The sequence below is a fragment of the Salmo trutta genome, chromosome 27 (assembly GCF_901001165.1).
Source record: "Salmo trutta chromosome 27, fSalTru1.1, whole genome shotgun sequence".
Lineage (NCBI taxonomy): Eukaryota > Metazoa > Chordata > Actinopteri > Salmoniformes > Salmonidae > Salmo > Salmo trutta.
Window position 1 is genome coordinate 24,052,460 of NC_042983.1, and position 17,370 is coordinate 24,069,829.

A 17,370-nucleotide genomic window follows, 5' to 3' on the forward strand; every position below is an offset into this window, starting at 1 on the left:
ACATACGTTTTTCTGGATATTTTTGTTGTTATTCTGTCGCTCACTGTTCAAATAAACCTACTATTAAAATTATAGACTGATCATTTCTTTGTCAGTGGGTAAACGTACAAAATCAGCAGGGGATCAAGTACTTTTTCCCCTCACTGTATAGGTTTGTCTTATTCCAGAATACACCCATAATTGTGATCCACACAGTATGGTTCTATGTTTTCCACTCCGTGATTAAAAGTAGTTCTCAGAATAGAGCATTTTTGAATTGCTAATTATGTTTGTTATTTTGTAATATAAGGGGCATGCATCAAGATCTAAAGCATGGCAGATTGAGCTGCTGTGGAGTGTTGTGCTACTTGGGCCTCTAGTTCCTATTCAGGCTACAACATGTTACCAGAAGAATACGTTCAGTAAATGTAGTATTCTTATATTTTATAGAGTACATTTACAGTGCAAAGCCAGTGGCATGTCGTCAGTAAAGATTGAAAAAGGTAAGGGGCCTAAACAGCTACCCTGGGAAATTCCTGATTCTACCTTGATTATGTTTGAGCGGCTTCCATTAAAGAACACCCTCTGTTTTCTGTTAGACAAGTAACTGTTTATCCACATTATAGCATGAGTGGCTTTGTTTGACCGCTCTACCATAAAGGCCTGATTGGTGGAGTGCTGTAGAGATGGTTGTCCTTCTGGAAGGTTCTCACACCTCCACAGAGGAACTCCGGAGCTCAGAGTGACCATCAGGTTCTTGGTCACCTCTCAGACCAAAGCCCTTCTCCCCCAATTGCTCAGTTTGGCCTGGCGGCCAGCTCTAGGAAGAGTCTTGGTGGTTCCATACTTCTTCCGTTTAAGAATGATGGAGGCCACTGTGTTCTTGGGGACCTTCAATATTGCAGAAATGTTTTGGTACCCTTCACCAGATCTGTGCCTTGACATAATCATGTCTCTGAGCTCTACGGACAATTCCTTCGACTTCATGGCTTGGTTTTTGCTCTGACATACACTCTCAACTGCTGGAGCTTATATATTCAACATACAGAAAACATCTCAGAGGGTTGATCTAGCTGCAGATAGCTAATTCTCCTCTATGTGTTTTCCCCTTGCTGCTAATAAGCTCTTATCAATCTAACTAAATTAATAGAGAACATCTGATTATCTGACGGTCTATGCAGCAACTATTGTATTAGAGACAAGCTCTGGTTATTTTATTTATTTTACAAGACAAGATGTTATGAACAAATTCGTATTTACAGTGGCAGCCTAGGAACAGTGGGTTAACTGCCTTGTTCAGGGGCAGAACAACAGATTTTTACCTTGTCAGCTCAGGGATTTGATCTAGCAACCTCTCGGTCGCTGACCCAACACTCTAACCACAAGGCTATCTGCCGCCCCAAGTCCTGCCAACTCAAAAACTGCACAATAAATGTGTAACCAAGGGGGAACTAGTGCATTTCTCTGAGAAAAGCTGCTTCGGTGCTACCAATCATCCAAAACACTTGAAACTCTTGTAAAATAATTTGCATTTATTTGATCAAATAGACTTTGAAAGGGTAGACATGCAGAAATTCCTCTTGTCAAAAGTCATGCTGTTACAAAAGTAGTTCTTCATGCAGCGTAACAGGTTACAGGTTCTTCTTGGTGAAGCGCCTGAATGGCTTCATCATTGCTGAAAAGACCCTGACAATCAAGGATCGTTTTTTGATAGGCTGAGATATGGAGGGAGAAACCTCTCCAACTGGAGATTCAGCACCATGAGCCTCAATGTGTGGAGCTAGAAACACAAGAGAAATGGATGGAGAGAGAGAGAGAGAGAAATACAGTATAATAACTTCGATAAATAACAGTGCAATGAGTTTGGTAGGCATACTCTATGTTTCTAACACACACCTAAACAAAACTACAAGCTATAGCAGAGCTCTAAAACATCCTTACCTATGCAATGTCCATCAGTAGAGGGAATCTCAGTCTGTTCCTGGACTGAATGGCAGTCCTTTTTGTTTCCTCTCTTGGAACGCTAACAGGAGAAAGGTAAAGAAAATGGTACAGAGAATAAATAAAGAAATGGAACACTTCTGAATCCAAGGCAACAATTTAGTGATGAATAAAAACATATTTATCTCATATATTTGTCTTATCATAGCCACATCAATAACATCAGCACCTAACTGGAACAAAAAACAAATGCTAACTCCCTGCTATACCTTGAAGTTGATCCTGAGTTTGGTCATTGAAAAGCAAAGGAAGCTCCTTCTTGCTTTCTGCTCAGCCCCCCTCTCTGTCTCAGCCTGGTCTGCTGGGTTTGTTGCAGCAGAAGCTGGTCTTGACGCCTCCTTGCGTCCCTGTACCAGCTGCTGGGTCAAGGACTTTACCAGGACTCTGTCAAATGCAGGGTCCTGGGAGGAAATAGCTGCTTGCAGGGTGTTATAAGAGCCAAACTCCTCCATCAAGTGTTTATGTACACCTCTGAACACCCTGTGGATGTGCAGGTTCTGGGAATATTCCTGTGTCCTGGAGAATCTGGATGCAGCACAGAACTCAGACAGGACTTGTCTGATGAGTTGCTGAGATGTTTCTGTCATGTCTGGTGCCTGTTGGGAGGGTCCATCTAGGGCTGAGGGTCTGATCTCCGATAGCAACCTTATCACCAGTACGGTGACCAAACAGATGACATCATCTTTGCTGGAGTCCATCAAGTACTGCAGGGGGAATGCAGTGGCACTGCTGATGTCTGGGCTGATTAAGAGCTCCCTCAGATGGCCAGAGCTGCTGGGGATGCTCACCTCCTTCTCTTCAATGTCAATCCCATCTCCATTTGGTACCAAAGAGGTTCCCTTGCTGGTGAAAGATGGAGTAGTGGAGGATCGAAAAGAGGCTTTAGCACTCGGTGGTCGGCTGCTGTCAGTCATTGGACTGTTACGATGCAGGGGTTCATCTGTGTGTGCCATCATCTTTGTCCTTAGGTCACTTGTAAAAGTCTCTGGCATTTTAGAGTCCCTGGTGTCGATGCAGGAGCTCCTGACGATGGGGCAGGTCAGACCAAAAGGCACTTCGTCAGGGATGGGAGTGCCAGGGAGGTTGATCTCTAACTCACACTCTGAGCTAGGACCCTTTGAAGAGCTAGACAAGGAACTACGACCCTTTAAAGAAGTGGACAAAGATGAACAGGTTCTAGGGATGTCTTGGCAGACTTGTTCACTGTCATCCTCACTTTTCTCAACCTCCTTCAGCATAGTTCCTACCATATCGTTGATCTGAAGGAGCTCCCTGGAATCCTTAATTCGCCCTAAGTTTGAGATTTCACTCTGGATAGCAATCAGGATTTCCGCAAGGGTCTCTTTGGAAGAAGCATTTTCTGTCCTTTCGGATCCGGATGGCTTCAGCCCTGTGAAGAAATCCTTAAGTATGTTCTTCATATTGACGCAGATGGTCTTAGCTGTTGACCAAAGCTTCTCTTCTGATATTTTAACACTCAATTCTGTATCATCCAGTTGGGAGCCCCCGTGGGAGCACTGCGAAACTCTCCCACTTCTTTCCAGGAGCACAGTGTCAGTGGACTCATTTTTCTGGAAAATAGTCGCCATTCCTTTGACAAAGGTTTCCACTAATCCAGGGGCTGTATTCTGAGAGGACAATGAGGCAATCTCTGATGGCGAGCTAGATGATAAGCCAGCCTGCAGACTTTTCTGAAGACCAGTATGGCTGATCTGTGTGATAAAGTAATGACTGGATATCATCAGCACTTTACTCACTGCCTCTTCTGCCTGAGTCTGAAAGTCATTGCTAGAGAGCTTCTTAATGCTCTGAATCAGACTAGTAGAGGACTGTGTGATTCTGACACTCTCTTCTGAGCTCAGTTGAGAACATTGAGTACTCACACTCAAGTCTTCATTGGGTGAGGGTGACTGGGAAATAGTATAGTCATCAAGCTTTGATAGGACACCATCAACAAGCCAACAAGCATCTAGGGACTCATCAGATGAACTGACAACGGCCAAGCATTTACTCTCCACTTTTGATAACTCTGACTTGTAGATGGAAAAAACACTGCTAAGAACTTCTTGAGTGCTGCTATCCAGATTGGAGAGACAGAGAGCTGGTATTGGTTGGCTCTCACTGGGAACTCTACTAAGTTTGGTGCTGGGTAACTGGACCTCAACAGTTGAAACAGTTGCCTTTTCCAGGGTGTCTGAAGACTCCTGAAGAGAAGCATCCTTAGCCACACCTTCTTCTCGAGCGGATAGAGTTAAAAGGTCCCTCAGCTTTGCTCGTATAAGGCCATAGAGTGTGCGGGCTGGAGAGAAGGTTATCTTCTGTGAAAACCCTGTTTTGTGGTCATTTACAGGAACTGGCCAATCAACTGCTTCACATTTGCCTTCAAATGATGCTATCGTCTCCATGCCTCCCACAAATGCCTTAACAATCACTGTGGCAGTGGAGCTTACAGATGTCAGGGCTGTGCAGCTGGTATTCAGGGGAGCTTCAGTAAGGCTAGGAGCAGCACTAGAAGGCCTAGAGGAAGGAGCCACGCCAGAAGAGCCGCTGACTTTCCTTGTAAGGATGGTGCTCACCGCCTTGAGGGCTTTAGACTGAAAGTCGGGGCTAGAGAGGGTCTGAAGCTTTCTGGACACCACACTGCTAGAGGATCCAGTCTCTTTGAGAAAGTGAGTGGTCCCTTCTTTCCCAGATGGACACTCAACATCAAGGTCACATTGAAGATTGGTCAGAAATTTAGACCCCAAGATTGTCATCTTCTTGGCCAGATCCAATAGGATGTTGTAGTCCTGTGCCATTTTGTCCATTGTGCCGACAATGGCATTCAGCACATCATCGGTCACAGGGTCCATGAGGGGCTCGATAAACCCTACCCACTCTGGCTCAGACGTTTGGCTCTGTAGCTCGGCCAGGATCTGCACCGAGGCTACCCGAATGACCTCCTTGCCTGCTGCTATGTCCTGACTGTCCATAGGGGGGCAACTCCCCGAGCTGGCCTGAATGGCCACTGAGAGGCCAGAGTTAAGCTGGTGTACTACCTCCCCCGCGATAGCATAGCTCAACTCGGAAGAGCTGGAGGAGGTGGGGTTGGAGTGACCCTCAACCAGGGATATCAGGAGGCTCTCTTCCGTTACCCCAAAGAGAGCCTTCAGAGGCTCCTCCATGAGGGGAGCCTCTCTAGTTGCTGGCAAACTCTGCAATGAGGTCTGGGACCTTGAAGATAAACACACAATCACCACTTATGCCATGCAAATGTGACCAGCCAGCTGGTATCTAATCTGGGTCATTAGTGAGCTTGAAAATCAAATGAGAGCAATGATGGTTTACTTCTCATACCATCGTAGTTCTAGAAGCCTAAAGCCAACTGACACGAGTTTTTGCCTGATTTTTATGTTTGTACGACATCAGAATATGATTAATTCTGAAATCAATTTATTCATAGATGACTTTATGGCTTACCCAGTTAAAAATTACTTTCACCTGGACCCACCCCCTCAGGGGCAACATTTCTGACCAGAACTTATACTACAAGGTATGAATTCCAAGTTAATAATTTATGATAAGTATGGGTCAGGTCTTGCAATTATTAACTTGAAATATTGCTGTGAACATACCTCTTAGGCGACCAGCATGGTGATGAGGTTCTGCGAGTGGATTTTTGGCGGCACCCTGCACTGCCATTCCTCCTCCTCTCCTTAGTCCAGTAGTTCATCTCATTGATCAGCAGCCTTTTCTCTCGCTCATCCAGACTGCCTAAGGAATCCTCAGACCCTGTCAGAGAGCACTGGGATTCTGGGGAGGCTGCCCCACTCCTCAGGTCCACACCCATGATACGAGCTAGCGCTGGTAGGAGAATGCGGAGGGCTTTCTGGGTCACGACCTTAACAATCTTCAGACACAGCATGGAGAGCTGCTCGAATGTGAGCTATGGCCAACAAACAGAGTAATGTTTTTGTCAATCAAGCAATTCCATGACACCATTCCCTATATAGCGCACTACTTTTGACCAGAACCTTATGTGGAGAGACTTACGTTATTTTTCATGCCATGCTGAATCACTCTCCATTGGCTAGAGAAAAGAAAAGAAAGGAAACATATTTTAGCTGCACACTGGTGTTGAGTTAGTGGAGTCACTAGATAGCCATGTTAGGGAAAATAAAAGTGTACTTAATTAAGCTATTAGCAAGTACATGAGCCATTTTGTTCTTGATTTACAGGAAGAGTTAGGGGTGTGGTTACGGTGATGTTAGGGTTAGGTGTAGTGTTTGAAATCGCATTTGTGGTTAGAAGGTGCACTATGACTATAAATTCAGAGTTGTTGTATGTGAGGTTGGAGAAAGACATGGGACTTGCTCATCAGTTAGACTCCTCAGGAAGGAGAGGAGGATTGGGGCACAGCATGTCCCAATCTTGAGAGAAGGCATTAGAGTCCTCTGAGCCTCCTTCTCCAGCTGCTCAATGATAGATCCCCTTTCCCGGAGACCACACCCGGGTGTCTGAGAAGACTCTGGGAATCCGCAAAGAGAAATCTAAAGTTGAATCTGAACTTTATATCTAATTTCCTTCACCTTTAGTGATTTGATTGCACTGGACAGGTAAAAGCACATCTCTCTGTGGGCCTCCACTATATTGCTTTCACCTATGTAGATACTATCTTCTCAGATCAGTGCTGATGAATTTGAACACAACCTGCACCCAACATGAAGTAATCTCGGACCTGCACCAATGCTGCTGTCCTCCTCCACGGAAGTCTTCTTGGCACTGCCACTGGACTTACGTTTAGCCTACATGACAACAGATTATAGATCTCATAGCAGATCTAAGGTCAGTGTAGCGTCTCCTCCTAATGCTTTAAGGTTAGGATTTAGTGATAGTAAACTAATCCTAAATCTGTGCCTAAGTAGGCAGAGGATGTGTAAAGGACAGCATATTTCTTACCTTGCCTCCTGTCCTGTTCTTGTTGGTCTCATGTGTCTCTGTTTCATCCTTCATATTCTCCACAACTTTATTTTGATCATCCGGGGAATCCTCCCATTTCACGCTCTGGTGGATAAATGAGAGGTCAATATCAGTCTTAGGTTGTGACTTCATAAAACAACTTATTCGCTCCTATTTTAAACAAAATGGCAATAGTGGTCAGATTTCAGTCCATGGATCAAACCAGTGAGACCTATTGCTGTGGTAGTGACCTACTATACTGTTAGTAATTTCTCCTCTAAACTCAAAATAGGCTAAATGAACCATACCTTGCTGTTGTCTGACATGATGTGTAGCTTATTGTTGTAGGCTATTTAGAGGTAATACTAATATCTCCTTTGAAAAAACGTCAGTGAACCATCGGCAGACAACTGAAGTGAATATGAACGTCCTTGAATTATGCCAAAGCATTGTTGAATACTCGATTCCGATTGGCTGAAGCAAGGGCATTCCTCAAAGATGTCATACACACATGATGTCACAATTAGGCCTAAGTCTAATGTCTATATGAATTGTCAATGTCATTAGAAAACAGATCATAGCTTGTCAAAGTTCTGCCAAACGAAAATATGTGTAAGTGCACGTTTTTGCGTTTAATTTATGGTTTATCAAGCATCCTCCTTCATCACCATGCACAAAAACGTAACTCGCTGCAATCCATTAGCTATAATTCTGAGGTTGCAAAGCTGCAAAACTAGGACATGCAATAACTTATATAACCACTTGCACTTAGAATAATTTAAAATCAATGATGTTCTAGGGGGCTTTAACTATTTCAGCATTATGGAGCTGTCCGCTGCATAGAGCTGACACGTTTCTAGGCGTCAGGGGAACGTGCCATGGTGCTGAAATGTTTCGAGTCTGGGCAGCACCTGAGACCGCGGCATGGTGCTGAAATGGAGCAGGGCTCAGTTCTATGGGTATCTCATGCGGATTTTCCTGCTAGCCTATGTATAACGATACTATAATTACATTATTTTCATCCATCCGTCAACAAAAAGGGCATGTCAACGTTTCCCAAGCAATAATGCAATGAAGCCAAGCCGAGATGTATAGTTCTTCATCCAGAGGACGAAGTTCCACTGTATCATCTAAAACGTTCAGAGAGATCCCTTAAAACTGCAGAATAAATTCTCCACAGCTGTTATGGTAGCTAGGTTAATTTAGCGAGACATGGACAAATCCAACACATAGCGTTTCTACTGAGTTCTGCTTAGAGGTGACTGACTGTCATGTTGCTAGTTGTAATGACGCTTTTAAAACAAGAATAGTTATTTGTAATTGCTCTGGGAGCTAATTATTGCAGAGTCCAGCTACACATCCTGCTCGCTGGGCTCATTATGGACAGCCAATGAGCAGCTCAGGTGAAAAAGTCAGCCAGATCTGATCCCTATAAAATACATGCTACAAGGCTACTGTAGCAACCTGCCGACCTGCACAATCCTCCATGGCACTAATGTTACACGTGGAGTATGGCATGCTAACATCCCACAACAATTCCCCAATTGGAATTACTTGCCTAAACTTCCAATCATACTTATTTTCTAATATCAACCATAGTTTCTGCACTTAAGGCAGACTTGCCATTAGAACAAGATGGAATTAGGAAAACTCTAACGCTCGTTAAACGTAGGCTAAAATGAACCTTACCTGGCTGTCGTCAGCCATTATGTGTAGCCCGTTAATTAAGGCTATGCGCCTCTAATACTGCAGCTGTTCTGATAGGCTACTGTAGCTGCTCTGTAACTGTTAAACTAGTCTAATCTAATCTTATCCGTTGAAAACCCGTCAGTGAACCGTCCTCAAACACAATGAACTGATGTCAATATGGACATTAACCTTCACATAAGATATCAAATACATGACGTCAGATATGCCTAGAGGTATTGTTGACTTAATCAGAATACATATCATAGTGTCACAGTACGTGCTGTTGACAGCCTACCCCCTGAAATCTGTTGTGAATGTATAGTAATGTTTAACAATTGTATAACTGCCTTCATTTTACTGGACCCCATGAAGAGTAGCTGCTGCAGCTAAAGGGGATCCATTATAAATACAAATACAAACCCAGTGCACCATGATAATACATGCATCAACTTGTTTTGACATATCACATGGGATATGACACTTCCTGATTCTGAGATACTGTAAATCAACAGACCTTGAGAGGAGATAAAACCACATCTGTTGATCCATTTCACAGGTTTCTGGTGGTTTCTAAGCATTCTACATGTGTTGGGGAAGGAGGGTGGGATCTCTCCAGAGCATCTAATTACATCAATCATGTCTTGCCATGCATGTGATATGAGATAATGTTATGCACCGTCAAAGAATAATGTGGTTATAGAGGGTTCAACAGGTTAGCACCTCGGGAGTGAATGTCAGTTGGCTTTTCATAGCCGAACATTCAGAGGTCGAGACAGCAGGTTTGGTAGAGAGAGAGAGATAGAGAGAGAGAGAGAGAGAGAGAGAGAGGAGGTGGGGGGAGAGGGAGAGAGAGAGAGAGAGAGAGAGAGAGAGAGAGAGAGGTAGAGAGAGAGAGAGAGAGAGAGAGAGAGAGAGAGAGAGAGAGAGAGAGAGAGAGGTGGGGGGAGAGGGAGAGAGAGAGAGAGAGAGAGAAAGAGAGAGAGGTGGGGGAGAGGGAGAGAGAGAGCGAAGATCGAAACAGAAGGTGCATGACAAAGTATCACGTCCGGAGAACACACATGCCTCTTCATGTGATACATGATGTTTGGCTGTGATGTGCGAAGTGTTATCTAATGGGTTTGGTGATTGTTCTGTGTGAAGCCGTATTCTGCATTGCATCATGGAATGTGATGTGAAATCCCTGGGCCTATGGCTGTTGAAGCTACTCCACTGCACTGCTGCTGTGAGCAGGAGTGGGAGAGAAGCCATGCTTTTATTAGACTCTTCTTCTGTCACTCATTCTCCTGCCTTTCCATCTCAAAGGCTGCCAAATATTTTGAAGAGTGGTTAAAGAGGTGGCTGTGTGCACACACACTCAGACTCCAACTCTTTTTATAGGTTTGTCTTATTCCAGAATACACGCATAATTGTGATCCACACAGTATGGTTCTATATTTTCCACACTGTGATTAAAAGTAGTTCGCAGAATAGAGCATTTTTGAATTGCTAATTATGTTTGTTATTATGTAATATAAGGGGCATGCATCAAGATCTAAAGCATGGCAGCTGCTGTGGAGTGTTGTGCTACGTGCGCCTTTAGTCTTTGCCTTGGTCTGATTACTATTTTTCATTTGTGAGCCCTCAACGTGGGCATGAAAGGGATGTTTTGTTCTTTTGAATTCTTTATTACTTGCATTTCACTTGATTAGCTTAATTGTTTAATTACCTTAATTGTTTGATTAGAATACAACGTTTCATTATTCATTATGATTATGAATAGCACTAAAAAACTGCTTTTGTATAGGGCTTTCTCTTCTTATACCAATTCCTATGCAGGCTACAACATGTAACCAGTAGAATACGTTCAGGAAATTGAATTTTCTTATTTTTTATAGAGGTCATTTACAGTGCAATGCCAGTGGCACGTTGGTAGTAAAAATTAAGACAGGTTAAGGGGCCTCAACAGTTACCCTGGGGAATTCCTACAATAAAGGCCTGATTGGTGGAGTGCTGTAGAGATGGTTGTCCTTCTGGAAGGTTCTCACACCTCCACAGAGGAAGTCCGGAGCTCAGAGTGACCATCAGGTTCTTCGTCACCTCCCAGGCCAAATTCCTTCTCCCCCTATTGCTCAGTTTGGCATGGCGGCCAGCTCGAGGAAGAGTCTTGGTGGTTCTAAACTTCTTCCGTTTAAGAATGATGGAGGCCACTGTTTTCTTGGGGATCTTCAATATGGCAGAAATGTTTTGGTACCCTTCACCAAATCTGTGTCTTAACACAATCCTGTCTCTGAGCTCTTCAGACAATTCCTTCGACCTCATGGCTTGGTTTTTGCTCTGACATACACTCTCAACTGTGGGACCTTATATAGATAGGTGTTAGCCTTTCCAAATCATGTCCAATCAGTTGAACCAATCAAACATCTCAAGGATGATCAATGGAAACAGGATTTACCTGAGCTCAATTTCGGGTCTCATAGAAAAGGGTCTGAATACTTATGTAAATAAGGAATTTCTGTTTTTTATTATTAATACATTTGCAAAAATGTCTAAAAAACAGTTGTCATTATGGGGTATTGTTTGTAGATTGATGAGTAAAAACATTTATTTAATCCATTTTAGAATAAGGCTGTAACGTAACAAAATGTGGAAAAAAGGGAAGGGGTCTGAATACTTTCCGAATGCATTGTATGTAATGTTATTACAACATTGAACATAGATTCAATGGAGATAATAATTTCCCATTTGACAACTGTAAAAGGTGGTCTGGTGTAGCAGTATGACATGAAAAGATAAGAGCTGTAAATTAATGGTTTGAGTCAGCCCCACAGCTTTCAGGAGAGATTGTGTATAGCCTATAGAGTGTGTACTGCCATTTGTCTCTCTCCCACGCTCTTTTTTTCCCCTGCAGATTCGTGGCTACAACCCTCAGCTCTCTAGATAAGACCTGTCCTGCTCCCTTGAAACAAACTCTTATACACTAAATGCAGAGGACATTGAGAGATACAAGACACATGTCACAGGTACTCTTAGGTCTGTGAAGTTACTCTGTGTTTGTCTATCAGTTGGCGTGCTGTTGTAGTCTTTGCTGTGAGTCTGTGTCACAGGAACATTCTGTACCATGTGCTGTACTTATTTGTTTATGTTAGTTTTATGTGCTCCATGATTCTGTACTAATCTGTGTTAACATGACATGGTTCATGTCCTGTGACTGACTGATGGTTCTCTGCTCTGAGGCTGAGCTGTTGTTATGTACTCTGTACTCTGTGTTGTCACTTTACATTTCTGTTGTGCCCTGTGTTGCTACTCAATGCTGTGACTCTATACCATAACCCTTTTCTGTGTGTTATGTTGTGACTGTGTCAGTGGTACTCCTGTACTGTATGTGTTCTATACAACCCGGTATGCATTGTGATTGTGTATCTGTCTCGGTTGGCGGCTCTGCCTATGTGACTCTCAGTGCTCCTCATGGGCTCTTATGGCTTCTTTAATTGCATCCATCCATCACCCTACTGGCTCATCTCTTAAACCATGCATGCAAACTGAGATGAGCAGCTTAGCTTAGGTGGGGGAGAAATAACTCCCTATAGCTTCAGCTTTTACCTCACCATTTCTTTATTGTGGGCTTGGTTCAAAGGAGGTTTGGCAATGGTGATTTATTTTACATAATGGACTTAAATGTTCTGTTGTCTTTTATGTGTTATCCTGTGAAGTCCAGCAGCAATGATTCATCTATGTTTTCACCGCACAGTCTTCTTCAACCCCAACAGCTGTGATCAAGGAGATGCTTTTACATTTTAGCACAATCAACTTCAGGCCATTGCATTTCACTGCAGTCCTAAAATATGTTTACATAAATGACTATGTTTCAAAAATAGAAAAAAATATGCTTCTTACGGTAATATAATGTTTCGGTCACCTGCAAGAGTTCAATTGATATTGGGAAAATGAACTAATGCTGAAATGGACAAATGAAGCTGTCGTGGTAACGTCCTCCATGTTGCTGTATTCAGATGGAACAGGAGATCTCTCTAGTCCAGAGTAAGATGTCTGATCTGGAGTCAGTGCTGCAGCAGAAGGATGTGGAGCTGAAAGCCTCAGAGACACAGAGGACCATCCTGGAGCAAGACCTGGCTACCTACATCACCGAGTGCAACGTGAGTGGCCCAAAATGTGTGTGTGTGTGTGTGTGTGTGTGTGTGTGTGTGTGTGTGTGTGTGTGTGTGTGTGTGTGTGTGTGTGTGTGTGTGTGTGTGTGTGTGTGTGTGTGTGGCCAAGGGGCGTTATACTGTATACAGTGCATTCGGAAAAGTATAAAGACCGCTTCCCTTTTTCTCCATTTTGTTACATTACAAACTTATTCTAAAAGGGATTACATACTTTCTCCACTCATCAATCTACACACCATACCCCATAATGACAAAGTGAAAACAGGTTTTTAGAAATGTTAGCATATTTATTAAAAATAAAAAACAGAAATACCTTATTTACGTAAGTATTTAGACCTTTTGCTATGAGACTCGAAATTGAGCTCAGGTGCATCCTGTTTCCATTGAGCATCCTTGAGATGTTTCTACAACTTGATTGGAGTCCACCTGTGGTAAGTTCAATTGATTGTACATGATTTGTCTGTAGCACTCCGAGAAAGGATTGTGTCGAGGTACACCAAACAATTTCTGCAGCATTGAAGGTCCCCAAGAACATAGTGGCCTCCATCATTCTTAAATGGAAGAAGTTTGGAACCACCAAGACTCTTCCTAGAGCTGGCCACCCGGCCAAACTGAGCAATCGGGGAAGAAGGGTCTTGGTCAGTGAGGTGACCAAGAACCCGGTGGTCACTCTGACAGAGCTCCAGAGTTCCTCTGTGGAGATGGGAGAACCTTCCACATCTCTACAACACTCAACCACTCAGGCCTTTATGGTAGAGATGGAAGCTACTCCTCAGTAAAAGGCACATGCCAGCCCGCTTGGAGTTTGCCAAAAGGCACCTAAAGGACTCTGACCATGAGAAACAAGATTCTCTGGTCTGATGAAACCAAGATTGAACTCTTTGGCCTGAATGCTATGCATCATGTCTGGAGGAAACCTGGCACCATCCCTATGGTGAAGCATGGTGGTGGCAGCATCATGCTGTGGGGATGTTTTTCAGTGTCAGGGACTAGGAAACTAGTCAGGATCGAGGGAAAGATGAAGAGAGCAAAGTACAGAGAGATATTTAATGAAAACCAGCTCCAGAGCGCTCAGGACCTCAGACTGGGGCAAAGGTTCACCTTCCAACAGAACAACGACCCTAAGCTCACAGCCAAGACAATGCAGGAGTGGCTTCAGGACAAGTCTCTGAATGTCCTTGAGTGGCCTGACCAGAACCCAGACTTGAACCTGATCAAACATCTCTGGAGAGACCAGAAAATAGCTGTGCAGTGACGCTCCACATTCAACCTGACAGAGCTTGATAAGATCTGCAGAGAAGATTGGGAGAAATTCCCCAAATACAGGTGTGCCAAGCTTGTAGCATCATACCCAAGAAGACTTGTGGCTTTAATCACTTCCAAAGGTGCTTCAACAAAGTATCGAGTAAAGGGTCTGAATAATTATGTAAATGTGATTTTTCCATTAAAAAATATATATATATTTGCATAAATGTCTAAAAACCTGTTTTTGCTTTGTCACAATGGGGTATTGTGTGTTGATTGATGAGTTTAAAAAAAATATTTAATCAATTTTAATATAAGGCTGTAACGTAACAAAATGTAAAAAAGTAAAGGGGTCTGAATACTTTCCAAATGCACTGTATGTGTGTATTTCAGAGTCTGAAGCTTAGTCTGGAGCAGGCCCGTACGGAGGTTTCCCAGGAAGACGACAAGGCACTGCAGCTCCTCCACGGCATCCGGGAGCAGAGCAACAAGCTGCAGGAGATTAAAGAACAGGTAGGGGAGAGCCCCTCCTGTGGGGCAACAGAGGTCTGGCAGGGTTTGTGGGTTGTGGAGGGAGTTGCACAAAGTTGCCCCTAAACTATAATGTTTAGGGTTAAGATTTGGGGATGGTAAGCTGATCCTTCTATCCTTCTAGCTTCTATCCAGAGTGCTGTGGAGGGATATACAGTTGTGGGTTGACCTGACCTTGCCCATCCCTGTGGTGTGTGAGCCGAGTGCTACTCCTGCTACAGCCATGTTAATTACAGAGGAAGAGGGTGTTGAGGCCTCCCCACTGCTCCCATCGCCCTGCCTTCTACTCTACTCTGTGCTCCCTACTTCCTGCTTTGTGCTCTCTTCTCTCTGCTCCCTGCTCTCTGCTCGCTGGTCCCTGCTCCGTGCTCCCTGCTCCCTGCTCTTTGCTCCGTGATCCCTACTCCGTGCTCAGGGCTCCCTGCTTCGTGCTCAGTGCTCCCTGTGCAGGTGGAGTCAGTGTACTATTACACTGGCTCAGGATTCCTGACTGCTGGAACCCTATTCAGATGAATTCGTGTTAATACTGTGGTTTCATTGCCTTTATCGAACAAGGATAGTCAGAGTAAGGCAGAAAACTATAACAAGGCTTGAGTGCCACATAATAGAAGTCTGATAGCAATAGAAGTAATAGTAGCGATTACCTTCAGTGAGTATCAACGTTGAGCCTTTCCTAGCAGTCTGCAGTATGCTGTTCTAACAGTGGACATGAACCCAAATGCACTCTCATGCATTTGACCTGTCCTGACCATGAAAAAGGCTCAGTGGACATCTCTCTGATAGTAGCATGCCTCTGCATAGCTCAGCGCCGCAGTACTTCAAGGTGTCTCCTGTGTATCTATCCATCGCTACTCTCAGGAGTGATGCAGTGTCTCCTGAACTCTGCTGATCAACAGAGTAATGTAGAGGAAGGACAGATTTACGCTGAGACAACCTTTATCCAAATAGTGTGTCTGTGTGTGTGTGTGTGTGTGTGTGTGTGTGTGCGCACATAAACAATGATCTGATTCGGTGAAGGTTTGAGAATTAGGATATTGAGAGGTTGACAGTAGAGAACAGCAAACAGCATAAAATATATGCCCCCCCCTTCCCTCCAAACCACAGAGCAGAATCCAAAAAAAGGTAAGAGAAAAACAACCTGTTCCCCTTAGCAGTTGCTGGCATTGGTTACCAGGCACAAGCTCTATAGTGCGATGGTTGCCATGGCAATGTGAATCATCCATACCTAGAAGTGGAGAGTGTGCAGAGCTGCTGATGCAGTGGGCAGGCTGTCGTGATGAGGCGATGGGGGCCTTGGATCTAACATTATGGGAACTAGAGTGTTGTTGTTAACCCCTTCACTGCCATTTACACTGCTCTGCAGTCTTCACAGCCAATCCATGGTTGTCCATGGATGGTATACTTACCGCTCACTGATACAGCGTACCGGTCTGCTAAGTTGGTAGAGCTTACAAGGCCAGGATAGTGGGTTCAATTCCCGGGACCACCCGTACGTAAAAGTTGCTTTGGATAAAAGTGTCAGCTAAATGGCATATATTATTATTATCATTATTGTTATTAATGCGAACCTGGAAATTAGCAATGGAAATGATTGACCCACTTCTAGTTAAAGTTATTGTCATGCATGAGAATGAGTCATGCTAGATGATATTTTCAAAAGTGCTTTCCTGCTTGATTTTGACCCAACTGTATGCTGCATAAGGTCTTGTCTTGAACAGTGTCTCTCTCCCACACGCTGTTTTTTGAGTCTGTAACTTATACAAATTCATGCACAATTTATGTAGTGTTGGCTCAACAAACATAGATGATTGGGGATATGAGAGATGAAAAGCTTTTCAGTGACAGGAGAAAGAGAAATCCATGGCAAGACAGTCAGTACATGGAAATTATGTAATTCTGTGAACCAGTGAGAACAAAATGCTAGGCTAATTGGGAGAGAGATCCCTTTCACTGAATACATACACAGCACACATGCTGACAGATTCTAACTGCGATAAGACAAGTGTTCTACCTCTCAGTGTTGTATTTGTGGATAGGTAGGTTGAATTCAGTTCTAGTACCTACCTAAAGTAAGCTTTATTTGACCACTTTGTCAGCAAATTTACCTTTGGCACAGACAAACCTGTCTAAAGATGACTGAAAGGAAGGATAAATCTGTTCTGTAAGGCAGTGGGAAGAGGTATAGGCAAAGCGGTTGTGTTTTTTTCCACAGGACCATGGATTAGTCTCCCCATCCTAAGAGGTTACAGTAGAACTGTCACTCTCCCTGTCAGGGCTACACCTACTGTGTTTGAAGCTCCCAGCGGGAGTGTGTCGGTCAGGGCGATAGGGAGACACTCTCTGTGTGAGTGTGTGTGCGGGCGCTTGTGTGTGTGTGTGTGTTTGCGCATGTGTGTGTATGTGCGTGCGTGTGTGAGTGTATTGAGTATATTCACATGAAAACTCTGAATCAGCTTTTCTGGCATGCATAAACCTATTGTATTCACCCCGTATTCCCTCTATTTCTCTGCCGCTCTCTAATCTGATCCCTTCCTTCCTGGCCCTGGCTCACTCCATCCTTCTCCATGGGTACCACTCAGCTCTGTGCTTAAGCCCTGGCCTAGTTCAGTTCTCCTGCTGACTTATGTTTAGGGCTGCCAGAGAGTTTCTGTGATCCAGTCAAGGACCTGGTGGACTGGTGCCACTGAGGAACTAGGGCTCTGAGCCAGCCCGCTGGCCAAACACTGCAAAGGCTTTTCCCACTTGAAATAGATTTTTTAAATTATTCTTCAAAGAGATTAAATGAGAGGTCCCTGTGGTGTCAGGTTTATTCAGTTGATGCAAATATTGCTCATGTGAAAAC

The 17,370-nt window shown here is 43.8% G+C and overlaps 2 protein-coding genes across 4 annotated transcripts in view; one reads left to right on the forward strand and one right to left on the reverse strand.

Moving 5' to 3' along the window:
- Window positions 1-17,370, forward strand: part of LOC115164658 (citron Rho-interacting kinase) — a 120,322-nt gene that overhangs the window by 50,414 nt on the left and 52,538 nt on the right. The window contains exons 2-4 of one of the 3 annotated variants that reach the window (XM_029717366.1): window positions 11,495-11,616; window positions 12,597-12,740; window positions 14,391-14,510. In XM_029717366.1, coding sequence (XP_029573226.1) covers window positions 12,597-12,740; window positions 14,391-14,510 — 264 coding nt within the window. In that variant the 5' untranslated portion in view covers window positions 11,495-11,616. The remainder of the gene's footprint in view (window positions 1-11,494; window positions 11,617-12,596; window positions 12,741-14,390; window positions 14,511-17,370) is intronic. The other 2 variants (XM_029717365.1, XM_029717367.1) reach the window with 2 other exon arrangements.
- LOC115164659 (uncharacterized) lies at window positions 1,360-8,654 on the reverse strand. The gene is made up of 9 exons (XM_029717369.1): window positions 8,608-8,654; window positions 6,919-7,023; window positions 6,698-6,764; window positions 6,334-6,487; window positions 6,013-6,049; window positions 5,595-5,905; window positions 2,190-5,193; window positions 1,921-2,002; window positions 1,360-1,759 (listed from the first exon to the last, which is right to left on the reverse strand). The coding sequence occupies exons 1-9, from the start codon at window positions 8,623-8,625 to the stop codon at window positions 1,611-1,613; spliced, it is 3,927 nt and encodes a 1,308-aa protein (XP_029573229.1). The 5' UTR covers window positions 8,626-8,654; the 3' UTR covers window positions 1,360-1,610.

Coding starts and splice junctions, on each gene's coding strand:
- LOC115164659 (XM_029717369.1), bottom strand. Junction 6,765..6,918: donor AGAACAGGACAGGAGGCAAG/GTAAGAAATATG, acceptor GTTGTCATGTAG/GCTAAACGTAAGTCCAGTGG. Junction 5,906..6,012: donor AGCATGGCATGAAAAATAAC/GTAAGTCTCTCC, acceptor TGTTGGCCATAG/CTCACATTCGAGCAGCTCTC.